This window comes from Trifolium pratense, linkage group LG1 (genome assembly GCF_020283565.1).
Source record: "Trifolium pratense cultivar HEN17-A07 linkage group LG1, ARS_RC_1.1, whole genome shotgun sequence".
NCBI lineage: Eukaryota > Viridiplantae > Streptophyta > Magnoliopsida > Fabales > Fabaceae > Trifolium > Trifolium pratense.
In genome coordinates this window covers 35,674,598-35,700,706 of record NC_060059.1, presented here as the reverse complement: position 1 = coordinate 35,700,706, position 26,109 = coordinate 35,674,598, and the positions used below count along the sequence as shown (strand labels likewise).

The 26,109-nt window shown below is 34.7% G+C and overlaps 4 protein-coding genes across 4 annotated transcripts; 3 read left to right on the top strand and 1 right to left on the bottom strand.

The window, feature by feature from the left end:
- Positions 1 to 7,819: 7,819 nt before the first annotated feature.
- Positions 7,820 to 10,831, top strand: LOC123893185. The gene is made up of 3 exons (XM_045943116.1): positions 7,820 to 9,565; positions 9,722 to 10,245; positions 10,357 to 10,831. Exons 1-3 carry the CDS (start codon positions 7,820 to 7,822, stop codon positions 10,829 to 10,831), a joined length of 2,745 nt encoding a protein of 914 aa, XP_045799072.1.
- Positions 10,832 to 11,074: 243 nt separating this feature from the next.
- Positions 11,075 to 13,339, top strand: LOC123893176. The gene has a single exon (XM_045943106.1). The coding sequence runs from the start codon at positions 11,075 to 11,077 to the stop codon at positions 13,337 to 13,339; it is 2,265 nt and encodes a 754-aa protein (XP_045799062.1).
- Positions 13,340 to 17,253: 3,914 nt separating this feature from the next.
- On the top strand, positions 17,254 to 20,297 carry LOC123922591 (spermine synthase-like). The gene is made up of 10 exons (XM_045975291.1): positions 17,254 to 17,656; positions 17,796 to 17,831; positions 18,279 to 18,355; positions 18,453 to 18,575; positions 18,877 to 18,981; positions 19,073 to 19,145; positions 19,262 to 19,333; positions 19,419 to 19,611; positions 19,750 to 19,879; positions 20,019 to 20,297. Exons 1-10 carry the CDS (start codon positions 17,470 to 17,472, stop codon positions 20,118 to 20,120), a joined length of 1,098 nt encoding a protein of 365 aa, XP_045831247.1. The 5' UTR covers positions 17,254 to 17,469; the 3' UTR covers positions 20,121 to 20,297.
- A 303-nt stretch (positions 20,298 to 20,600) lies between these two features.
- LOC123922582 (cyclic nucleotide-gated ion channel 1-like) lies at positions 20,601 to 25,908 on the bottom strand. Its single transcript, XM_045975286.1, has 8 exons — positions 25,507 to 25,908; positions 24,484 to 24,554; positions 23,614 to 24,178; positions 23,293 to 23,505; positions 22,262 to 22,551; positions 21,996 to 22,107; positions 21,624 to 21,860; positions 20,601 to 21,436 (listed from the first exon to the last, which is right to left on the bottom strand). The coding sequence occupies exons 2-8, from the start codon at positions 24,513 to 24,515 to the stop codon at positions 20,738 to 20,740; spliced, it is 2,148 nt and encodes a 715-aa protein (XP_045831242.1). The 5' UTR covers positions 24,516 to 24,554; positions 25,507 to 25,908; the 3' UTR covers positions 20,601 to 20,737.
- Positions 25,909 to 26,109: the final 201 nt, after the last annotated feature.

The following is a 26,109-nucleotide window of genomic DNA, read 5'->3' as shown; positions in this document are numbered from 1 at the left end:
GAGGTTGAAGATGAACTAATGGTGGTTTGGAGTATTGAGGTTTTGAATTTGGTAGAAGAAACTGATCTTGAAGATCTTCCACTTGACCAAAGATGTTGCTGAAAGTGTGACTAAAAGAGAACTAGCATGGTACGATTGTTTGGATGTGCATTCTGCTGAGAAGTATTATATGTGTTCAGATGTGTTATGATCAGATGCGATAATGCTCAGATATGTGATGATCAAAGTTGATTACTACTATGGTAAGTGACTGTTTCAGACCTGTTTCTGAAACCTCTAGTTTGATGTTCTTATGTGATGACAATATATATATTGTTGAAGATGCTTTTGGTATATGTCTCTTGAGATTGGAACTGAATAATACTCATCTGTGTTGAATAACTTGTCTGTTCTGGTACGAGATGTTGTAACATTTGTCTCAACATCGTGTTATCTCAAGTGTTCCAACATTGTGTACAACATCTGTCACCAAAATGCCAGAATGTGGTTGACTATGAGCCAAATATTGAGGATGTTGTTCTGGGCATCATGTCACTTGACAGGAAGAAAGTTGACATCTCTTCTGTCCTCTTAGAGAATGTTTCATTCATTTTGAAGAAAATGTCTAGAAATAGAAATTTATGTTTTAAAGGAGATAACGTTATGAGAAGCTGAATTTTTTGTGAGTATGTTTTTGACTATGAAGCAAACTACAACGTTTATGGTGAAGCTACCAATAACCTTTATGGGTGTAATCTCTAAGAGTATTATGAGACAACTCTTTGAGATTGAAAGATCAGAAGCACTCCAAAGCCAAAAAGGGAGTGTCTTTGACTTCTGACTATAGATTTCTTTTGTCGGACCACATGTTCCTAACATTGTTTTCTCTGCCGGTTGGTACATGTTATTTCCAAGAACAATGTTTTCTCATGCTCTTGTCATGTTGTGGAAACAAGGGGAAAATGTCTATTTTATGAGTGTTAACTATGGAAGTTGATGTGATGAAGATGATATAAGTTTATGCCTTATGACTTATGATCTTCATGTTATACTGTTGGAGTTTAGTTATGGTATTGTGGATAAAGGCTTGCATGTTCTCCGTATATTGTATGGGCCTGGCCCTGGATTTCTAGCACCTTTGTGTGCATTATGGTATGTATTGTGTGCACTCTGAAGCGCTTGTCTGCTACCCTATGATTTCCTATGCATGATGTTTGTCTAAATTATGACTAAAAAGGGGGAGTAGTGTGTGTGTGTGACAAGTGTGTGTGGACAGATGTTCTTACATCTGGTGACTGTTTCTGCGCTAATGATCTATGCTCGTATTGAGGGGGAGCGTGAGTAATATGCATGTGTTGAGGGGGAGTAGTGAATATTCTTTCTCTATCTGATGATTGTATGCATGAATTCAGGGGGAGTGTGAGTGATAGTATCTCTTGATCGCCTGAATATATTTGATGACAAATGTTGTGCCAAGTGTTATGGCACCTGACTAATGAGTCCACTATCCACTTTGACTGAGAATTTATTTTTCTCAGATGTTTTATGGGAATTTATTTTTCCTGTTGTTCTTATGATGAATGGATACGCGCTTACACTATTAGGAGTTTATTTCTCCTACTTCTTAGCATCTACTATGGGAGTTTATTTCTCCCTTGTGTTGTTCCATGAGGCTAGTTGTTTTATTCCGCTGTTGCATTGCCTCTGATGCTACTTACCTCTCTTGGAAGTAGTTTTATTATGTGTTACTTTCTTTTCCTAGTTGTGTGATCATGTTGACGCGAAGGAAAGGTAATACTGTATCTCTCTATATACTGGTCTAATATTGTTTTAGCCAAAATTTGCCAAAGGGGGAGATTGTTGGGTTTTTGTATATTGGCTACATTTTGCAAAAACATATTTTAGCCAAGTGTTGAGACAAATGTGCTGACCCCAAGTGTTGTGACAAATGTTGGTACACTTTGGAACAACACCTGTCTGACTGACTGTGCGCGCCAGCTAGCGGGTTTTAATTTCTACTCAATCTTTTGAAGATTTGATTGAAGAATTGTTTCAAGGTTTCTTACAGAGGAAGGCGCACGTGTTTAATGTGTTTCAGGAGGCAGCCGAAACCCTAGTTATATTTTTCTAAAGGAATTATATTTTTGGAAAATATATTTTTGTGTTTCAAAAATAGAACTATTATTTTCAAAAATATATCTTGTGAAGATTGCTGCAGAAAATATAAAAGATTTATTTCAAATAAATCTTTGTGCTTCAAGAAGATTAGAAGATTTAATTTTAAAATATATTTACAACAAATATATTTATGGGAGGAATATTTGATGCAAATAAAGATTTGATAAAAATATATATTTTGCATCTAGAAGATTTATTGGAGCTGAAGCATTATGAAAAGCCCACGAGGCTCTGCTATTTAAAGGGTGCTGCTAACCCTTATTATGCACCGAAACTTGAAGCTAAAATAGAATATCAAAGATGTAGTCTTTTAAGGGTTTCGTGTCTTTAAGCCACTCTCTAGGAGAGTTGGTGTAAAGTGAACCACTCGGGTTGTGAGATGGTCACTATGTCCTCACTCAGAAACCTGTAGGTAATGAGTTGAGAATTGTACTTGGAGGAAGCTTTTAAGCAACTCCAAATTGTGAACTTAGTCGTTGGCTAGGTGGTGATGTTATTGAAGTGTGTCTTCATCTTTGTCAAGGAGAGTGTCTCCATTATGTTGTTATTGAAATCCTTACTGGTTGTAAGGTTGAGGGGAGTGAGACGGGGTCTCATATCTAGGAGTTCCTAGGTAGAAGTGTCATTGGGTAGAGATTAAGTGAGGAGTTGTAAACGGGGGAGTTTAGCTCCGAATTAATACTGCTGATAGTGAATTTCCTCCTGGATTGGTATCCCCCAGATTAGGCTGTTAGGCTGAACTGGGTTAACAATTATGTGTGTCGTTTATGCTTTTCAGTATATGTTTTTAATGCTCTGTTTTATTGTTCTTACTGCTAAGACAAGTGTTGCGACAAGTGTCTGCACATCGTGGACAACACTTGTCTACTGTGTACCAGAATTTCAAAGGCTATCTTTACCATATCTCTAGCCAATGTGGGACTTCTAACAACTAGCAATATTACACAATGATAATACCAAGTGTAATAAATATGGAGGAAATTGAGAGAAAATCAGGTGATTCCTTTATTGTACAATAGTAGAAGAACATTGGGATCAAATCAAAATAAAGCAAATAAAAGTTAAAGACAAAAATAACACAAGCACAATACTTTGATGACCAAAGAAGAAATTAAGTACAAGTAATGATGATATATTTGAGTTTAAATATGAATATATATGTTAGACATAATATTCCTCAATTCATATATATTATTATTGTTGTTTTGAACAATATTATTATTGTTGTTATTTGGTCAGACTAGACCGAACTATTATTATTATTATTATTATTATTATTATTATTATTATAAATACTGCCTGTAACACAAACTTTAATTAACCCACTTGAGGTTGGTCTAGTGGTGTTGACCTGGGTCCTTGGAGTATGCTCCTTTCAAGGTCCCAGGTTTGATTCCCCCTGGTGCCAATTTCGGTGGGCTAAGTCCATGCAGAGCAAAAAACGTTGGCTTTAAATGGCGCCCCGCAAGTGGGCAGTGGGATTGGTCCCCTTAAATTAATCGGTCATAAGGCCGAATACCAAGTTTTCAAAAAAAAAAAAAAAAAACTTGAATTCATCTATTCATCTAATAAAAATGTGTTGTAGCATCTAAGGGCCAAAAAAAAAAAAACGTGTTATAGCGAATTCTAGTTATAGCGAATTTTATAGTCGAGAAGACGTACAAACCACTTAAAAAACTCTGTTAACAAACTTGTGTGTTATTTACTCTTCTGTTATGTTATTAGTTGTTCCAAGTTCCAACAGTACTAAACATTTATTTTAAATGTTTTATACGATTGAAATGCAAAAGGGATAGAATATATTAGTACTAGTGTTGGTGAAAAATGGGCCAGAAGATATTCCTTTCTTACACATCAAAATCTAGTGTTAAATTTGATTTTACCTTGTAGCATTTAATTTGCTGTCTAAAAATAAGGTTATTTTTGACAAGTTTTCAACTTAAATATTTAATTAACAATTTATTCTGTCAACTCAACACCTCAAAAAAAAAAAAACACTGGACCGATATCATCAATAACCTAACATTCTTACACTATAGGGAGGAAAAATAAATTTTCATTTTGCTCTCTTGTTTATTTATAGGAAAAATAAACATTAAATGTTGAATTTAACTTTTTAAGCATTAAATTTTTATATTGTTAAATATATAATTTTTACATATAAATTCTCAATTTTAATTTTTTTTTTATGCACATTATGTAAAAAGATAAATAAATATAATATAGGCAAAATTACACCAGAAGTCCTTTATCTTATTTATTTGTAACACTTTGGTCCTTTATCTTTTATTTGTAACATATAGGTCCTTTATCTTTTAAAACATGCACAATCATGTCATTTTTTCTATTTTGTATTTAAGAATGCTGATGTGTCGATGACTTGGCAGTAATGTCACTATTTTTTTAAATTATTTTTTTACATAAACATTTTAAATAAAATTTTAATTTTTAAAAATAAAAAATAAAAACCTAAGAATGTTCATATTCTATATTCTTCATCTTCAATCAAAAAACCTAATACCTAATACCCACAACCCAAAAAACCAAAAAGTTTAACCAAATCTGAGAAATTAAAGCCATAAATCACATAACAAAATCAAGCAAACATTAAGAAAACATAAATCAAGCAAGTCCCAAAAATCTAAAACACAACCTCATAAATTTGTTAAAAAAAAACCTCATGAATTTGTTCTCAGTATCTCTTCCCAACAAGTAACACCACATAAGGCAATAAGATTACGGGCGGCTAAAACTCATACAATTTGCAGTAGATTTGCTTGGTGGAGCTTTGGAGATACAACTTTAATATGTGGATTTGACAACAAACTACGAAAAATGGATGCTTGGTGGTGTAGCTTTGGAGTTTTAATTTTTTTATTTTTATTTTAGATGGATATTAAGGAGAACATAACATTGATATTGTTTGTAGGTGTATTTGAGAAGAAATTAATTTTGGGTTAAGGATGAAGATGATGATGATGAACACATTAATTTTTTGGGTTTTTTTTATAATTTTAATAAAAGAAAAACATTTTAAAATGTAATATAATCCAATTTCAAAAATAAATTATTATTTATAATCCTACATGGTCATGTCATCTGAGCATTTTAAATACAAAATAGAAAAAATGACATGATTATGCATGTTTTAAAAGATAAAGGGCCTATATGTTACAAATAAAAAATAAAGGATCAAAGTGTTACAAATAAATAAGATAAATGACTTCTGGTGTAATTTTGCCTATAATATATAAACTATTTGTATATGCACATATTTAGTAAATTTTGGTCCTACAAGGCAATGTATGTTCCCCATCCCAAACGACTCCTCAATATATGTCACCACACACGAATTTAAATTGACATCTTTACTACAGTATCTAATGAAAAATGTGAATTGGGTTTCAAAGTCATATTCATCAGGATCACGACAAGTTCAAGGCTCGTCAAACACTAATAAAAGTACTTATAATAGTGAGAATTGAACTCACGTTCTTGTAGGATATGAGATAACTCCCTGTCAATTGTGTTAACCTGCCATACATATATTTGCGCCGAGTTGAGGTTTCATTTTCAAATATTCATTAAGCGCCCGTTTGGTGCGCAGGATAGCATAGTAATAAGATAGGATATAAAACAGGATAAGGATAGGATAGGATAACAGCAGGATAACAGTTATACTCAGTTATCATTAGGGGTGATCGCGGTGCGGTTTGGTTCGGTTTTGAGCATAAAAGTCATCCTAACTGCGAGATAAAAATGCATGCGGTTTGGTTTGGTTCGGTTGATTTTTAAAAAGTCATCCAAACCAAACCAAACCAATGCGGTTTGGATCGGTTCGGTTGGTGCGGTTTAAAACATAACGATTGTACCGAACAATTTTAAGCATAAAAAAAAAATAAAAAATTGAAGTTCCAAAATAACATTGTAGTACCAACAAAAATTATTTATCCAAAATAACATTATAGTAACTTACAATTTTAAATATATAAAAAAATTGAATTTTCAAAATAACATCACGGTACCGATAAAATTTGTTTATTTAAAATAACATTACAACACCAAAATAAAATTTCAGTACAAAAAATAAAAACAACTTGAAGTTCGATTAATTTGGTCGACTGACTTGGTAATTGGGCATGTATATTGGAATATAAATATATTTTCTTTTACGATATTGGAATATAAATATATAATAGTAACTTAATGCGGTTTTTGCGGTTATCCGCGGTTTTTGCGGTTTGCGGTTTTGCGGTTTGCGGTTCAGTAAGAAAGCCATCCAAATACATCCAAACCAAATGCGGTTTTTGCGGTTTTCGGTTTGGTTTGGTTCGATTTGCGGTTTTACTTTTGGATTGGTTCGGATACGATCACCCCTAGTTATCATATCCTATGTTTGGTGCACACAGGATAACAAACATGATAACTATTATATTTTGTTTTTAATACATACTTGCTCATAATAATATGATAAGATATATAACATATTTAATTGACAAAATTACTCTTGTAAAACAATTATTATTTTTTAAAAATTATTTTGTAATACTTTGAATTTTATAAATAAAAAATATAAATAAGTAATCAAATAACTTTATATAATTTAAAATTGTTGGTGTTTTAAAGTTTGGCCTCATTTTGCTAAAACAAATGATCAAGCCAGATGTGGAGCAGAATGCTTCACCATCAAGTTCAAGCAAGATGTTGCGCAGAATGCTTCAACATTGGATACCACATCCACTGGGCCGGGCCTGTTATCATTAAATCTCGCGCCTTACTCTATAAAAGGAATCCACGTGATTTTACTTGTATGGCAAGCAGCGCCTTTCCTAATGCTCCAGAAGGCGGCCATAACCTAGTTTTGTTTCAGAAAGAATCTCTTATTTATGGAAACAAAACATTTGCTCGAAGAATATTCCTTGAAGGAACTTTCGGACCTGATACAAGTTAGAAGCCCAATTCAAGACCTAGCCCATGCTAGTTGCTCAGGTTATTAATAGGGTGACTGAACCCTTGTGCAAATCACTGAAGCCGTTATTGAATTTCACAAAGCGTGTGTTTAGGTTTTAGTGTGTACTGTTTTTCTTGTGCTTGTATCTTCTTGATGCAAGTCTGAGAATTGTTTTATTGTGTTGTAATATCTCCGGAGCTTCTAAGCAAGGAGATAGTGTGTATGAACCATTCCTAAGCTTTGAAGTACGGAATTGGTGGATGTTTTAAGAAGTGTGTCTTCATCTGTAAACTGTAACGTGTACGATCACAGTGGCTGTGATTAAGAGGAGTTGAGCGGAGGTTCTCATACCTAGGTGTGACTTAGGTAGAATATAGCACGGGTGGTGATTAGGTGAGAAGTCATAAACGGGGCGTTTATTGAGGGCTTTGAACTAATACTATCATAGTGGATTCACTCCTGGATTGGTATCCCCCAGAGTAGGCTGTTATGCTGAACTGGGTTAACAAATAACTGTGTTATTCTGTTTCGTGCATTTTATATTTCCTTATTGTTCATCTAGTTCAGTGTTGAACACAGTGTTGGATCATCGGATCAAATATACAGTGTTGGAGCATCGTGTTACTAGTGTGCCAGAATTTCAATTGGCATCAGAGCAGGCACCCTGTTCTGGATTTAGGGTGAGCTCCAGGGAAAATACTTTCTGGTGAAATGGACAAGGAAGGAGGAACAATTTCCAGACCGCCCCTACTGATAGGGCCTGAGAACTATGACTACTGGAAAGCTAAGATGATGGCTTTCTTAAAATCCATTGACAGCAGAACATGGAAAGCTATTGAAAATGGCTGGGAGGCTCCAGTTGTTCTTGACAAAGACGGGAACAAGACAACTGAGGTTAAGGCAGTAAAGGACTACTCAAAGGATGAGGATGAACTAGCTCTTGGTAACTCAAAAGCTCTAAATGCCATCTTCAATGGAGTGGACATCAATATGTTCAGACTTGTTAAACGATGCACTGTAGCAAAGAATGCATGGGAAATACTAAGGAAAGCACATGAAGGAACAAGCAAGGTAAAATTGTCTAAACTTCAGATGCTTCGTACAAACTTTGAAAACCTGTGTATGAAGGAAGAAGAGACCATTCATGATTTTCACATGAATATTCTAGAATTTGCAAACTCATTTGATGCGTTAGGAGAACCCATATCTGATGAGAAGCTTGTAAGCAAAATTCTCAGATCTCTTCCTAAGAGGTTTGACATGAAGGTAACAGCAATAGAAGAGTCTCAAGACCTAGCAACTATCCAAGTAGATGAGCTAATAGGATCTCTTCAAACCTATGAGCTAGGCATGAATCAAAGAAAAGAAAAGAAAAATAAAAGTTTAGCTTTTGCCTCCAACACTGGAGAAGATGAAGAATCAGATCTGGAGAGTGATGAAAGTTTGTCAGAAGCAATGGTCTTGCTAGGAAGGCAATTCAACCGAGTCATGAAAAGAATGGACAAAAAGTCTAAGTTCAATGTGCCAAGCATCAAGCTCGACATCAACAAACAGACCAATGATCAAAGAAGGGCTAGAAGTGATGAGAAAATCAGTCAGTCAGAAGGGGTCCAGTGTCATGAATGTGAAGGATATGGACACATCAAAGCTGAATGTCCTACCTTTCTGAAGAGACAAAGGAAAAGTCTGACTATCACTTGGTCAGATGAGGATGACTCAGAGGAGGAAACTGAAAGTGGATCTGCAAAACATGTCAATGCGTTGACAGGTGTGTGTGAATCTGATGCTGAATCATGTGATGGAACATCCTATGAGGAACTGCTTACCACCTATAAGGATCTGTTCATCAGAAGCAATGAAGTTTACAAAGCGTTGGAAAAACAAAAGAAGGCGAATTATCAACTGCAGGCTGAGAAGAATGAATGTCTGGTAACAATTGATACTCTCAACAAAGAAATTGAAAAACTGAATGGTGACTTGGAGCATGCTAGAAAACAAGTCAGAGTTTATGGGTCAGGAGAAGAAAAATTCCAAGCCATGTTGTTGAAACAAAGTGCAGGAAAGAAACCAATTGGCTTTGACTATGAGATTGTTGATCAACAAATGGGATACAACAAAGCTACAATCAGTACTCCCATCGAGAAGACTTTTCCTGTCAGTGCTGGCTTTTTACCACCACATCCTCCCACACACCAGGGAACCGACACTTGGTTAAAACCCAAACCTAAGCCTCCTGCACAGACCGGATCGATGCCTCAACATCCTCCTCCACATCGGAATAATTGGTCAAGACCTAAATCTAGGAGAAGGAACTGGAGATGTCACTATTGTGGCAGGAAAGGGCACATAAGGCCTTATTGCTATAAATTGTATGGTTACCCAAAGAATTTCCGGTCACCTGCACCAAAACCAGAAAATGTGAAGACTAAGAAAGAGTGGAAAGAAAAGGAGAATGATGTATGTCTGATAGCTCACACATCACTACGAGCATCATCTAGACAAGATTGGTACTTTGACAGTGGATGTTCAAGACACATGACTGGAGTGGAAGGATATCTTGCCAACTTAAAATCCTATGCCACAAGTTATGTAACCTTTGGTGATGGAGCTAAGGGAGAGATAAAAGGAATTGGGAATCTAATCAACAATGGATTGCCAAATCTAGATAATGTTCTATTGGTGAAAGGCCTTACAACTAATCTAATCAGCATTAGCCAGTTGTGTGATCAAGGCATGAAAGTAAACTTCACAAAGTCAGAATGTCTTGTTACAAATGAAGAAGGAAGACTCTTGATGAAGGGTGTGATGTCAAAGGACAACTGCTACTTATGGGTCTCTGAAGAAGAAAACCACTTGTCCACTTGTCTCTTAAGCAAAGAGGATAAAGTGAAGCCGTGGCATCAAGAAATTGGTCACTTACATCTGAGAGGTTTGAAGAAGGTCATAGCAGAAGAAGCAATCAGGGGGAATCCAAAGCTCAAGATTGAGGAAGGAACTATATGTGGTGAGTGCCAAATAGGCAAGCAAACCATGGTGGCACATCCGAGGCTCCAACATCCGGTTACATCTAGAGCACTTGAACTATTACACATAGATCTGATGGGACCTATGCAGACTGAAAGTCTTTGTGGTAAAAGGTATGTTTTTGCTTTGGAAGATGATTTTTCTAGATTCACTTGGATAGATTTCCTTAGAGAAAAATCAGACAGCTTTGAAACTTTTAGAAACTTATGCTTACAACTTCAAAGAGAAAAAGAGGTTGTTATTGTAAGAATAAGAAGTGATCATGGCAAAGAATTTGAGAATGCAAAATTCTTTGATTTATGTGCATCAGAAGGAATTTTTCTTGGATACTCCACAAACAACAGAGCTTACAGAGTTTATAACTCTAGAACTAAAGTTACCATGGAATCAATCAATGTGGTAGTTGATGATGCACCATCAACTAAAACAGCAGATGTTGAATCATCCATTCAACAGTCATATGATATTGTATTTGATGAAGTTTCAGGTTCTAACAATGAATCTACTAATCCTAAATCAGAACCTGCCCGTGTCAACAAAGTCCCATTCATCAGGGATTTAGTAGAGGAAAATATTGTGAAGTTGGAGCATGTTGCTACAGAGGAACAGGTGGCTGACATTTTCACTAAAGCATTGGATGCAACACAATTTGAAAGGCTCAGGGGCAAATTAGGAATTTGCCTGCATGAGGAGTTATAGCAGTTAAAGCACTATATGCGTGCAACCGTTCTTCTCTCTTCTCTTCAACTAGTGGAGCACGCAAATCTAGGAAAGACATCAAACACTTTCCATAACCCCCTCATTACACGCACTCATCTCTCCATCAATTGTGTTTTCTCTCTCAAACTCTCAACTTCCCTATCAACTCTATCACATTCTTGGAAACTAGAATCATCTCGTTCATCACCCTCAATCACCAAAATTCACAAAAATCTCATCACCATGTCTCAACAATCTGATCCTTCCCAAATCAAGAACACCACTGATGATACTGTGAAAACTCGCTCCAAAGCAAAAGGTTCTACTGTTGTCATTGATGCTGAACCCATCACGACTGTGCTTTCAACTAAATCGAAGAAGAAATCGTCAAAATCGAAGGCTAGCGAAAAGAAGGAGAAACCTACTAAAGTAAGTGAATCCTCTCCGTCTCTCTCGAACAAGTCTATTTCTAGTAAATCTGAGAAGAAAAAGGGTGAATTGTCTGTTAAAAAGGGTTTGAACATGTTTGATTTGTACTTGAGCAAAAATCCCTTTGATACTGTCAATGTTGAATCGCATGTTGACGCCTCTGTCAAATTAGCGACTGAATCAAATGTTGAATCATCTAGTAAGGTTCATAGTGAAACTGAGAAATCTGAAGTTGAAAAGGTTGTTGGAGAAAAACCTACTCTGTCGATTAACCCCAAATCTACTGAAACCCTAGAAACATCTAGGTCTGTTACTGTTGAACCTGTTGTTGGTCAAACCTTTTTGGCTGAGAAAGAGGAAGTAATTGTTTCTGATAATGTCACCCCTGCGGTTGGTGACAAAACTGTGAAAGAAAAGGATTCTATTCCTGATGATGTGTTGGAAGCTGGAGCATCCGCGAAACTGATTGATGCTGCAAAGGATGTTGAACCATCCAAAACTCGTCAAAACTCCAGTGATACTGCCTTCACTGATTCATTTGGTAGTAGTTCTGATACAGAAGCATCTACTGAAGAAGAGATAACTAAAGATGGAGGTACTCCTGAGATTGTGGCTGACTCTGAGCCTGAGAAAGAAAAAGAGAAAGAAGCTACTGGGAACAATGATGCTACTGGTTCTGAGAAAACAGGTACTGAAGGCAAGAATATGGTGGATTTGGATGACATTGAAACTGATGAAGACCAACAGGCCAAACCTGTTCAGAAAGGTGTTGGAAGAAGACTGAGAAGCAGGACAACAAAACCTGCACCTGTTATTGAAACCACCCCTGTTGTGACCAAGAAGACTAGGGGTTCTACCCTGAAACCTGTCAAATATGGTCCTAAGAAATCTTGGAGCAAGTCTGTACCTCCCTCTGAAAAGAAGAAGAATGTGCTGAAAAGGAAGAGTGCACCATCCAGTGACTCTGATTTTGATGCTGAAAAGGATGCTTCAAGCATCAAGCCTCCTGCGAAGAAGACCATGTCTGCAAGAAAAGCTGCCTCTGTTCCTGCTGAGATTGAAGATTTTCCATGTGATAATGTGTCATTCCATCTTCCATCATATGCCCAAAGATGGGGTCTTATCTGCAAAAGGAGACTTGCCTTGGAAAGAGAATTAGGCGAAGATATCTTGGAGTGTGAAGAAGTAGTGAACTTGATCAAGGATGCTGGGATGATTAAGACTGTGAGGGGTTTAGGCTCCTGTTATGAGAAGCTGGTAAGGGAGTTTGTGGTCAACATCCCTGCAGGATGTGACAATCCTCTGGATAGAGAATACCAGAAGGTTTATGTGCGTGGAAAGTGTGTGGAATTCTCCCCTGCTGTTATCAACAAGGCTCTTGATAACCCTGATGTGACTCATCCTGATCTTGAGGTATCTAATAATGTGATCTGCAAAACCATTACTGCTAACCAGGTGAAGACTTGGCCAAGGAAGGCAAAGGTGCCTGCTGTAAAGCTGACTTTTAAGTATGCTATTCTGAATCGCATTGCTTCAGTCAACTGGGTTCCCACAACCCACTCCTCTGATGTTGCTACTGGACTAGGTAAATTGATCTACATGATTGGCACAGGTACAAAATTTAATGCTGGTCTTTATATCTTCAATCAAATTGTACAACATGCCAAGACCTCTGTTACAAAGCAACCCATTGCTTTCCCTACTTTGCTTTGTGATATCATATTTTCTCAGCACCCTAGCATTAGACATGAGGGTGAGTCTGCAAAGAGAAGAGCAGAATCTCTCTCTATTCATCAGAAATTGTATAGCCAACAGCATGCTCCAGACATTGTTGGCCCATCAACTGCTGCTACAAATGCTCCCATGACAAGGAAGGAGATAATTGCTGTGCTGGAAGCAAACTGCAAGGAGTTGGATGAAAAGAAGCTGCAATTTGAAAGGATGATTCATGCTCTGAAGCTTGAAGAAGCTGCAGCTACTGATATGGATGAGCAAATGGCTGATGCTGTTAGTGAGGAAGAGGAAGCTGGTTCAGATGAGGAAGAAGAAAGTGACTCTAGTGCTAGTGCCTCTGTGTAACTTTCTTTATTTCACTTTTGCATTTGATCTTTTGAATTTGGCACCAAGTGTGCATGGTCTGTAATAATTTCTGGTACTCTCTGCACTTTATATTCTGGTACTCTGGCTATTTTTTTTTCTTTATGCTCTATTGAAGACCATGTTTGTCTAATTTCTGGCTAAAAAGGGGGAGTAGAGTATCTAATTTCTTTATGCTCTCTGATGTGATGTTCCATGAGGATGTGCTACCTGATGTTGCATCATCAAGCTACACAGGTAGTAATGCGGGAGTTGAGGGGGAGTAACAGTTCTGATATACTATGCATATGTGCTTATCTGGTATGCATGTTTGTAGGGGGAGTAAAAATTACTTGTTTAAAATATTTACTCGTCTCTGATATTAAGGGGGAGCAGCAAGTGCTTTACTCACACCATGCAAGGTGCTAATGAATGTTGAAGCATCAATATTCCTGAGAATTTATTTTTCTCTGCGTTGAGGGAATTTATTTTTCCCCAGTGTTTCTTTCATGAGAATCTATATACTCTCTATTGGCGTATATCCTGTGAGGCTAGTTGTGCTCGTTATTCCGCTGTGTATGTCTCTGATACTCTAGTGCGATACTTCTATATTTGATTGCGTTTTCCATATGAGGAGCGTTTGAAAATGCACTTGAAGATTGTTCTACTTTACTTCATGACTGTGTGCCTATGTTGAGTTGAAGAAAGGTAGTTATTGTATCTCTCTAGATTGGTTGAAATAATCACAAATTGTTTTAGCCAAAAATTGCCAAAGGGGGAGATTGTTGGTGTTTTAAAGTTTGGCCTCATTTTGCTAAAACAAATGATCAAGCCAGATGTGGAGCAGAATGCTTCACCATCAAGTTCAAGCAAGATGTTGCGCAGAATGCTTCAACATTGGATACCACATCCACTGGGCCGGGCCTGTTATCATTAAATCTCGCGCCTTACTCTATAAAAGGAATCCACGTGATTTTACTTGTATGGCAAGCAGCGCCTTTCCTAATGCTCCAGAAGGCGGCCATAACCTAGTTTTGTTTCAGAAAGAATCTCTTATTTATGGAAACAAAACATTTGCTCGAAGAATATTCCTTGAAGGAACTTTCGGACCTGATACAAGTTAGAAGCCCAATTCAAGACCTAGCCCATGCTAGTTGCTCAGGTTATTAATAGGGTGACTGAACCCTTGTGCAAATCACTGAAGCCGTTATTGAATTTCACAAAGCGTGTGTTTAGGTTTTAGTGTGTACTGTTTTTCTTGTGCTTGTATCTTCTTGATGCAAGTCTGAGAATTGTTTTATTGTGTTGTAATATCTCCGGAGCTTCTAAGCAAGGAGATAGTGTGTATGAACCATTCCTAAGCTTTGAAGTACGGAATTGGTGGATGTTTTAAGAAGTGTGTCTTCATCTGTAAACTGTAACGTGTACGATCACAGTGGCTGTGATTAAGAGGAGTTGAGCGGAGGTTCTCATACCTAGGTGTGACTTAGGTAGAATATAGCACGGGTGGTGATTAGGTGAGAAGTCATAAACGGGGCGTTTATTGAGGGCTTTGAACTAATACTATCATAGTGGATTCACTCCTGGATTGGTATCCCCCAGAGTAGGCTGTTATGCTGAACTGGGTTAACAAATAACTGTGTTATTCTGTTTCGTGCATTTTATATTTCCTTATTGTTCATCTAGTTCAGTGTTGAACACAGTGTTGGATCATCGGATCAAATATACAGTGTTGGAGCATCGTGTTCAACATCGTGTTACTAGTGTGCCAGAATTTCAAAAATAAAAATCATGAGAAAATAATCAAGTTTAATTTTTTATATGAATCATGATTAAATAAATAACTCAATAATATATACATGTTAGATAAGCCAAATAAATATATGATATATCTCATACGTAAATAATAAAACTACTATTGCAAAATAATTATATTTAATTTTTTATAAAATTTAAATTAATATCCCTATTTGTCAATTTTTTAATAATCATTTTACTTTAAAATATTGTAATTTTAGTAAAATTTTGATTTTTTAGAATATATAAATTACAAAATTATCCCTGTGAGAAAATCACATATATATTTAAAAATTAATTATTTTATTATTTATATTTTATTAATTTTATTTTATGTATTTTAAAATATATTTTATAAAATAAATCAGTAATTTTTTTTTTCTTCTTATCCTATCCTGCTGGTAACCCAGCTCAAATTCAAGATAAGAATTATAACTAGAGAGACAGGATAGGATAAGCTTCAGGATTAACTTATCATATCATGCTGTATCATCAAACACTGGATTGCGGCAGGATATGATACAGTTATGCTATCATGTCTCTTATCATGTGCACCAAACAGGCCCTAAGTTCTAAAATAAATGTAGCAAAATAATTTTATTCTAAAATAAGTGCACTTTTTATAATACAACATTAATTTATTTAAACTTTTACCCCGAACTAATATTGTGAATACAACTTACAATTGATTAATATTTAAGTTTAATTGTTGTGCACCGTCGGTGTAAATATTCTTTACACATATATTCAATGATGTGTTGTCACATCATTTAATGAATGTGACACATCATGTGTTTTTAAACACCATACATGATGTGTCAGTATATTATTAAATACATGTATAAAATAACTTTAGACTGACGGTGCATATAAATTAAATTCTTAATATTTAAACATGTTCTTATAAAATAACTATTTCAACATGTATTTAACGGTTGTTATTATCCAATAGTTAACCGAGACAATTTTATAAAATTGTTACATTTGGATTAAAATGCAAAAGAAAACGTGGGTAGGTGATCTCATAGAATGGTAGGTGTGCTTAAGAAAAAGATAGTGATGGACTAATTAATCCCACAAATAATAATGTCATTATTAGAGAAAACGCCATTTTCATCTAATTAAACAGAGTAAGCTGGCTTAGCTAGCAAAAAAACAGAAATAACATGCATGGACTGGACATGGTGAAGAAAGTGACTTGATCAACTGCCTTCACTTCATTAATTCTCAGTCATGTGTCCAATTCTAAACGTGTACTTAACTGTCAATTCATTACAGTTAGTTAGTTTTTTTTGTTAAATAAGTTTTTAGTCCAATAAATATCTCGAATTTTATTTTTAGTCTTTATAAAAATTTTCAGTAACTTTTGGTCCTCAAATATTTTCTATCACAACTTTTGGTCTCTACTTTCGATCAAACTCTTGTGTACGTTCAAATTTTTTGTATTCATATTTATGATATTATAAGAATGTCTCCCATAAAAATTTAGAATTTTTTAACATAAGACAAATTATTTATGAATTTTTATGTGTAAAAAACTAAAAAATTCATCTTTAATTCATCTCTTGTTCAAAAAAATTAAACTTTTGCAGGAGGTATTCATATAATGTACTAAACATCACTGCAAATTTCGAATGATATGCACGAGTTGAATGAAAAGTAGAGACAAAAAATCATGATAAGAAAGTTACATAAATACAAAAAAAAAATGTTACATGAATCATATTCAACATCTTGTAACCAAAAATAAAAAATCATATTCAACATCTTATAATTGTCAATACATCAATACTTATGCAATTGTTTTGACCTAATTTTTCGACAAGTTAATTATGTATTGCACATTGATCTTTTAATTCTAAATATGCATGCGCAATTAATGATTACTTTATTCTTTCAGAATATTATGTAGATTTTTTGTGTTTTTATTCTTAATTATTTGACTTTTTTGCTTGATGAGAAATCACTTCGTCCATATACACGACACGAGGCCTTATAGTTGACTTTGATAAGGCATAAATTTATCTATGCAAATGCAATCAAATAAAATTTATGTTTAATGTCAATCTTTTTCTTTCATAAAAAAAAGAAGTCAATCTAGTATAAAAAAAAGAAGTCAATCTTTTGCGGCATGGAAAATCGAAATACAAGATTTCTTGTAAATAAAGATTCTGTATGATTTGTAATTGAAATTCCTTGTATGATCTATATATAAATCTCCTTGGACTTGATGTTTTTGTCTTAATTAGTATAATTGTTTTTCATAAAATAATTCCTTATTATAAAGAGAAGTAACTTGTGAAGAGAAAGTGTTGCAGACTTAAGGTCGGAACAGTATGAACGATTCATCGGAAAAGTGTTGCGGACTTAAGGTCGGAACAGAAAGAAACATGACTTGTGATGATAAAGAGAAGGAAATTCCTTCATGTTGTTTGAAGGCTAAGGTTTCAGCCCCTGAACATGAGGGAAAGTGTCATTCTACTGTTGTTTCTGGATGGTTCTCACAATCTCAATCATCATCTGGTCATCATCAATCATGCTAGCTATTTTATTTTTTTGTATTCTTGAATTTATTTCATCACACACCTTCACTTATGTTAATGTATTTAATTGTCTAAGAAAATATTATAACTTATTTTTCTTTGTCCTTTTTTTAAAACAGGTAAAGTTGTTTATTTCAACAATCCTATGTGGCCAGGTTTGTGCAGTTATTGAAAATGTTGTTGGTAATTCCTATTTACTAAGGATGGTCAGTTGTTTAATTAAGAGATTGAGTTCATGTGATTAATTAACTTCGATTAGCGTTCGAGAGAGAATCTAAGTTCAAATTCTGACTAAAACAATCCTTGACTAAACTTTACTTATCTTCTGGTCAAATTCTAGATTACTAGAATCCATCTCCTTTTATCGAGAACCGGAGGGTTAAAGACAAAAAATTATGTTTGTTGGTTTGTTACTAAGCCTTTTATTTTGGGCAATTTAATACTAACCATATTTTGCTTGTTTTTGTATAAAACATTTTGTAGAAATATATATATTTCTTAATACTAAAATAGGACTTTATTTTTTTGTTTTACAATTAATTTACAATCATACTCATATTTTGTATATTGTTAGTGCTAATGGTTTTGGTATCTATCATTAGGAGAAGCACATTCAATAAAAGTAGAAAAAATATTGTACAAGGAAAAATCAGAGTTCCAAGAAGTTTTGGTTTTTGAGGTTTGAAATCTTTCTCTTACTTGCTACTCAAGATTCTTTTTCTCGCTATAATAATTAATTTATTAACACCAATTTTTTTTTTTTTTGGGTTTTTCAGTCATTAACATATGGAAAAGTGCTTGTACTTGATGGAATTGTTCAATTGACTGAGAAGGATGAATGTGCTTACCAAGAGATGATAACTCATCTCCCACTTTGTTCAATTCAGTCCCCCAAAACAGTATGTTATTTTGTTTTGATCAGATAACCCACAAACGCGCAGATTTTAAATTTTATTTTAAATAGGATTACCAAGTTTTAGATATTGACGTCTAATCTTGATCAAATGGTTTCTGATGAACTGAATGTTGACTTTTTGATCTAAAAGTCGGCATTCAGCACATCAGAAACTGTTTATGTTGTTTATTATTCCTTTTTGGACCTAAAAAGTTAGTATTCGGTACATCAAACATTTCTTGATGTTCCGAGTGCTGACTTGTATCGTTTATTATTTGTCATACTTATTCCATTTGTTGATTCAGGTTTTAGTTGTTGGTGGTGGAGACGGCGGAGTTCTGAGGGAAGTGTGCCGCCACAGTTCTGTAACTCATGTTGATATTTGTGAGATAGATAAAATGGTTATTGATGTAAGTTATAAACACCAAAATGTAATTCATCAATCATATAACTAATTTTCTAAATATGAAAAACTAATTGACATTGATCATTGATTCACAGGTTTCTAAGAAGTATTTTCCAGAATTAGCTGTTGGATTTGAAGATCCAAGAGTACACCTGCATGTTGGTGATGGTATATATTTCTAATTATTTGCTACCATCAATGATTAAGTTTTCAATTATATAACTTTTAAACTGATATTATAAATAAATAATCTAATGTTGTTTATTTTCACCAAATTTGTGCAGCTGTTGAATTTCTTAAATGTACTTCTGAAGGAAAGTATGATGCAATAATAGTTGATTCCTCTGATCCAGTTGGTATGTTTGTCATTTCATTTTTGTTGTTAATTCATCTTGTAACTACTCAAAGGATCTCTTAATTATTATGTGTTTGGTGGTTTAGGTCCTGCTCAAGAACTTGTAGAGAAACCATTTTTTGTGACATTAGCTAAGGCATTAAGACCTGGTGGAGTACTATGTAATATGGCAGAAAGTATGTGGCTTCATACTCACCTTATTCAAGATATGATATCAATTTGTCAACAAACTTTTGCTTCTGTACGTTATGCATGGACAAGTGTTCCGACATATCCAAGGTAGTTAGTTAGTTAGTCAGTATATGTGGCAAGACGTGCTAGTTCTCTTCTATTATTTCACAAGGGATATGTTTTTACACTATTTATCTGCTATTAATGATTGGATCTTCTTTGTTCTCTTCCTTGCTTTGTATGCAGTGGTTTGATAGGCTTTATCCTATGCTCAAAAGAGGGGCCACAAGTTGATTTTGTAAACCCTATCAATCCTATTGAAAAAGTTGAAGGCACTGCTAAGAACATAAGAGAACTTAGGTTCTATAATTCAGAGGTTAGTAAAATATATATGGTCCAAAGATATGTGTTACTTCTACAAATTTATTTTTTTTGTTCATCTGAATATCCTATGCTTATCATTGTAAATAAATTTTTCTTTGCATTCCATTAATGTCTTGTGTTTCTTTCTGCAGATGCACAAAGCTGCATTTGCTTTACCAGCATTTTTGAAGAGGGAGGTGAAACTGCTGCGTGACACTGCATCTGTATCACATTGCAATAACAATGGATGTTAATTTGAAGGCCATCAATTCTCAGTTTTGACTAGCTATATGTGTGATTGCTATCTATTTTTTTATTCTGCAAAATGATTTTGTATTTTTATTACTGTTTTTCTATCTTGTTGTCGCGTCAATAGTTATTCTGAGTGTAATTTTATATGGCGTCAACAGATGATAAGTCAAATTTGTAATGCTCAAATAACACTACTCATTCCTATTACTAGTACTAACTAAAAAAATAATAATATAAGAATGTTAAAACTCGTCTTGCGCCTAAGGGAATTTTTTCTATAAGCGCACCTATATGAATCGACACAGGTGGTTAAAAACTTGAGGATTAACTCTCATTGTTCCTATGATTGAGGTTTGATTCCCAAGGTGGATGGCATCAAACAATTAGGAATAACTATATATATGGTCTCTACATTCATGAGTTCAGACCAAGCATTCAAGAAGAATAAAATGAATGGAAAGAAAAATTTAACCAGAAAATCATTTAATAACAATAATTTATATATATTTACATAAACAACTAAATACTTAATATGGACACCATATTCTACAGAAATTTCATTGCATGTTCACCTTTCCAAATCAATAAACCAGACATATCCAACCACATTAACTATATACTATTGTTCTTCGGTAAAGTCAGGTTCTTCAGGCTTCTGAAGTAACATAGCAGGTATTCTCTCCGACATCCTTGTCTTCCTTGCGGTGCCACTACGTCGCAATAATCTGAGTGCATTTGCAGCAAACCTTGAAGCATATATGGTAGCACCTAGACTTGCTGAGCTACCACTAGCCTTTGCCAATGCATCTTTCAGCCTGTTCTCTTCTTCAACAAGAGACTCTTCAAGCTTCTTCTTGCTATAGCGCCGCCATGCAGCTTGTATAAAGCACGCAGCCCATGTGCGCCATTGTTGCGAGTAGAATCTGAAAGTGTGGCGTAGCTGTTTGCTGTGAAGGCGTCGGAACTGAGATGCCACAAACTTCAGATCGTCGGCTTTTAGGGCAAAGGCTTCGACTTCTACGATGGTTTGGACCGTCCTAGTGGAGATAGGAAGGTTGGATGAGGAATGAGGATCTAAGGCCCATGTCAGAAGCTCCTCTCCACAGAAGTCGCCAGCTTTTAAGAACTCGGAGTTGAAGAAGCCGGTTCTTCCGCCGTTAGTTGTTATGGTCAATAGCTTGCCTCGCATTATGAAGAGCATCTCATCGACAGGGTCTCCTTCCCGAACAACGTAGCTTTGTTCGGTGTAAAGTATTGGTTTGAGACGGTCACACATTGCGTCCAAAAGTTGTCCATCCATTTTCTCAAACATTGGCACCTAAATTTCATACACAAGAGAGAAAAACATGCGGTTATTATAACACATGTTAAATAAAAAATCAACGATATAGTCTTCGATGTTCCGATAGCAATGATATCTTATTTGCATTTCAAGGGTTGTCATTAAAATCCATAAGATTTACTTTCAATTAAATGAATCCAGAATTAAAGTTGGAAAAACTTACCCTCATCAGCAAATCTAAGCAAAGATGACGCTTAATGTCCCTTCTTAAATCTTTGGGAAGATCATGAATTAAACTGTCTTCATCTACACCTCTGGTTTCTTGCCATTTGTACTGATCATACCGCCTGATTCGCTCTCTCAGGCTGTCAGGAAGCAACCGATGAGACATCCACTGTTCGGCATCCCTCCTTTTTACTCTCATTTCCTCCAATCTTGTCGTTGTTGACTGTAAATATGTCTGTTTCAAAACAAATCAAGTATAATCAGTCAAAACCTAGAAGAACATTAATAGTAAAAGAACGGCTCATGTGTCTAATTATTGATCCGAGTTTAGCATGGATTAAAAGAAACTTTGGAGATATTGGCTACATACCTGCATATTTCCAATGAGGAACGAAAATAAAACCAAACCAGCTATGGAAATGAAAACTGCGAAATTGATTTCCCAAAAATCGGTACTCGTTGCCAGGTTCTGGCCAAGAGAACTGCAATAAAGGCATCCAAATTCCCAAAAAAGGATGAAGAAACGATTACAAAATATAAGATAATGACTTATAGTAAAATTATATTGCAACATAATATGATTTGTTTTAGAGTATAACTTTATATAGTATACTAAAAAGAATCAAGGAAGCATACCTTAAATTTTTTAGGCCCCACCAAAAACAGTAGAAGAGTTTTTCGGTAAAATCTCTTGACTCCACAACACCGGATTGAAGGGCATCAAGGAAAATCCCGAAATCAAATTTATTTTTATCTTCCTCCAGTATTGGGCAAGAATCATTCAAGAATTTCAAAATTGACTTAAACCCTCCTCGATCATTACAATACATATCTGCTTTGTTACACATGATATTACCTCGACAGGCTTTTTGCCAGCATGTGGTTTCTCGTTCTATAGAAAACAAGTACCAAAAGGCACCAAGGACCTAAACAAAACAAACAATTTAGCAATGAGAAACGAAGATGACATCATTTCAAACATGCATCAAAATTGTAATTTTTTTAAAACAATGCAAATGTGCCAACACTTCAAGATGATACAAGTGCCAAATGTCAAACGTATCGAACAAAGGCACAAGTCTATATGCTTCATAAGTGCCTTAAACAAAATGCACAAAAATTGTCTAATCGATACACAGAAAAAAGTGCAGGAGAATTTATTCATACTCTGCAAACACAACCAAAAAACTTAAGCTTGTTCTTGCAAATACAACACTAGAACTCGTACGCAACAAAAAACTGACCAAGATACTGTCCAGAAATAGAAGCTTAAAGAATTGAATATAATATCTTAAATCCATACAGTAGTTAATTATTTTCTTTTTATTGACCAGCATCATCATGCTTCCTATATCATCAAACATACATATTTTTGGTGGAACAAAATATGCAAATGCACTTAAAGAAACATATTTTGTTTCATCCACAAGAGAAAGTATTGATTACTATGAATGATAGTTTTTAACCTATTGATCCGACAATGATGAACATGTTGAAAGAATAACACCACCAGCACAAAGGTAAAAAGGTATATAAGTAAACGACTTAAAAGAAAAACCATGTAAACATGGAAATAGAATATAAATAATTCGAACATAAACATATAATAGAAAATAATATATTACCAAAAATAATTCCATAAACATATGAATGTAGCAAGGACTTACATGACTTGCAAGCATGTAAAGAAACAGATTGAATGCAGCTCCCGCCCAAGCTGTTTCAGTGAGAATACCAGATGTTCTTGTAACTTCTTTATATAATGGAAGTATTCGTAATAGCCGAGGCACATATTGGAAGAAAACAACAATTTTCAGCATGTTCTTTGTATTGAGTGATTCAAAACCACTCATCTTCGGGATGATAACTAGAATCACCACCTAGCAATATTTTATCAGGTTGAGTCAATAAGCTTACAAATGAACACATCACAATGTAAAATTTTGAATCTTAGTCTCATAAACCCTTAACATACTAGAGGGGCATACCTGTGGGAGGGGAAGAATTGCAAGAATGTCAACTAAGAAATATGATGACAGATATCTCTTAGCAATGATCCAAGAATCTTCGACCAAAACACCTCTTCCAAATACTCGAGAAGAAGGAGCAATGAATCCAGTACGAAACTGGAAAATCATGTGGATGATGTAAAAAGCATCAGAGAAAGTTCTCAAAAATGTGGCTGTAATCTCCATCCCTCTGTCCAATGAAAGACATTTATTTTCGCCGTCAATCACAGGTACATAGAAGAACAAAGGATCCAATGATACGGCAATAACACATAACAAGACGAATATCTTGTTCCACTGTTGAAGGAATGGACCTTGTGGATCGAGGATTTTCCTTTTAGAACCAAAGTTTCTGGAAAGAGCATTGTCATAGTGAATAGAGTCGAATGTTGTTCTGAACTTCTTTATCCTCTCAGAACCAGATTCCAGTCCTCTTTGAAACATTTCCGAAAATGAATTTAATGTACTTCTAAATCTCCCCGACTCTGTTGTCTTAAATGCAGCAATATTTCTTGCAGAAATATCTGAATCAGAAGCCCGAAACCTGAACATCACAAAAAATAAATAACAGAATTTAATGGATGATTCTAATCTATGTAATATTGACACTTCAGATTGAAGGCATGTCTAGTGTTTGACGCGTATTGGTGTCCAACACGACACATGTGGCAACATTTCAATTACGTCCATTTTCTTAAATTATTATCGGTGTTTGTGTCAATGTTTTATAGATTCTAATATTCATCCACACAAAATGTTCTAATCAACAAAAAATGCTTCTAACATTGCCTGAGACAACAACAAAAGATCACAGAGAATGTAAATTACAGCACGCATAATCAAACTCACCTAACAAACTTCTCTTGCTGAGTAGTACTCATGACTGAAGAATTGGCCTTATGAATTTTACTGACTACCTTCTGAAACAAAGAGACAATGAAAATTAGAATATTAGATACTCCATTTATCAAAGTACCACATATCCATGTAAATATATAAAACAAAAAATGACGAAGTGTTTCTTCATTTTTGACTAGAAATGATAAAAAATAGATCTTGCATTGAGTTGAAAATGTACACTAAATTTTACATCAAACTCGCTTAAGACTAAAAACACTCAAAGGTTGAACTTAATTTCGAACTCAAATAATCTTTAACAAAATCTATTTTATTCAAATTGAAATCATGTATACCAAATGCTCAAACTAAACATACAAATAATCAATTCAAACTTAAAACAATGGTGTCATTCCTTTCCTAAAACCCCCCAAATTAAGCAAAAAGAAAACTACAATTTGACCCCAAATACATCAATCATCATCATAAATATGATTAGTAAAAACAATATATCCTTGACAAACCACCAAATATAATTCCAAATGATGGGTGCATTATTCCCATAAATTGCATTTATCTACCAAATAGTCAAACAGGGAAAAATTGCATTTCCATATAAAAACAAACACCCAATCAATAAAAAAAACAAAGCAAAAAATGCCCCCTTTGAAAATCCAAATCCAAAATTGATGAAACCGTACATAAAAATGTCTCCTTTGAAAATCAAAACCCAAATTTGATGAAACCAACATATATAAAAATGTCATCTTTCAAACTCCAAATGATGAAACTAATACAATGATAAAACACTGACCCAATATATAAAAATGTCCCCTTTCAAACTTCAAATGATGAAACTAATACATTGATTAAAAAAACAGTGACCCAATATATAAAAATGTTCCCTTTTAAAATCAAAACCCAAATTTGTTGAAACTATAATATAAAGTAATGAGAGATTTTGGCAAGTATTATTGAGAGCAGTAACATAAGAATAGAATATAGAGAAGAAAGGATTGTATTGTATAGTATTACCCAAAGAGAAGAAGCGATTGGAGAGAAAGGAAACAGTGAAATGGATATATATATATATGAAGAAAAAGAAAGGAAAGAAGGAAGGTTCGAGGAAAATGAGTAAGAAAGTGTATCCAAAAAGAAAAAAAGAGTAAGAAAATGACAGATGGTAGAAAGTGAAATAGTACACACAATCACAGTCACGGGTTATGGTTTTGAAAAAAAGATGAATCTTGTAAGAGAAGAAGAAGAAGAAGAAAGTAGTAGTGTAATAATTGGGGTTGGGGGTTATATTAAGAGAGACAAGAGACACGGGGAAAGGAAAAGAAAGTAAAGGAAATGGGAGGGAAGGAAGGTGGGTGGAAAGAAACAGATAGAGAGACAAGTGTGAGTGAGTGGGAGTGTGTGTGTGAAAATGGTGATGAAGAGAAAGAAAGGAAACAATTATTTCATGTGAGTGGGTGTGGGTCCTGCTTTTAAGGTTTGAAAAATGTTAAGAAGTTTTGTCTTGTTGGGGTTTGGAGTCCGTTTGGGTCAACAAGTACGTTGTTGACAAACAAGCGTTTTATGATTATGAATCAACGACTATGATCCAACAACTATCCAATGCAGAAAGATTAGTAG

What these genes read in the sequence shown, in the direction of transcription:
- LOC123893185 (XM_045943116.1), top strand. Translation starts at nt 7,820, where the DNA reads ATGGACAAGGAAGGAGGAACAATTTCCAGACCGCCCCTACTGATAGGG. An exon ending in GGAAAGAAAAGGAGAATGAT is followed by an intron (nt 9,566 to 9,721) that starts GTATGTCTGATA and finishes GATGGAGCTAAG; the next exon opens with GGAGAGATAAAAGGAATTGG. An exon ending in GAAAGTCTTTGTGGTAAAAG is followed by an intron (nt 10,246 to 10,356) that starts GTATGTTTTTGC and finishes ACAACTTCAAAG; the next exon opens with AGAAAAAGAGGTTGTTATTG.
- LOC123922582 (XM_045975286.1), bottom strand. Translation starts at nt 24,515, where the DNA reads ATGAGTACTACTCAGCAAGAGAAGTTTGTTAG. An exon ending in CAGCAAGAGAAGTTTGTTAG is followed by an intron (nt 24,179 to 24,483) that starts GTGAGTTTGATT and finishes TGTGATGTTCAG; the next exon opens with GTTTCGGGCTTCTGATTCAG. An exon ending in GCTTAGATTTGCTGATGAGG is followed by an intron (nt 21,437 to 21,623) that starts GTAAGTTTTTCC and finishes TATGAAATTTAG; the next exon opens with GTGCCAATGTTTGAGAAAAT.
- LOC123893176 (XM_045943106.1), top strand. Translation starts at nt 11,075, where the DNA reads ATGTCTCAACAATCTGATCCTTCCCAAATCAAGAACACCACTGATGAT.
- LOC123922591 (XM_045975291.1), top strand. Translation starts at nt 17,470, where the DNA reads ATGAACGATTCATCGGAAAAGTGTTGCGGACTTAAGGTCGGAACAGAA. An exon ending in ACAATCTCAATCATCATCTG is followed by an intron (nt 17,657 to 17,795) that starts GTCATCATCAAT and finishes TTTTTAAAACAG; the next exon opens with GTAAAGTTGTTTATTTCAAC. An exon ending in TTAGGTTCTATAATTCAGAG is followed by an intron (nt 19,880 to 20,018) that starts GTTAGTAAAATA and finishes TTCTTTCTGCAG; the next exon opens with ATGCACAAAGCTGCATTTGC.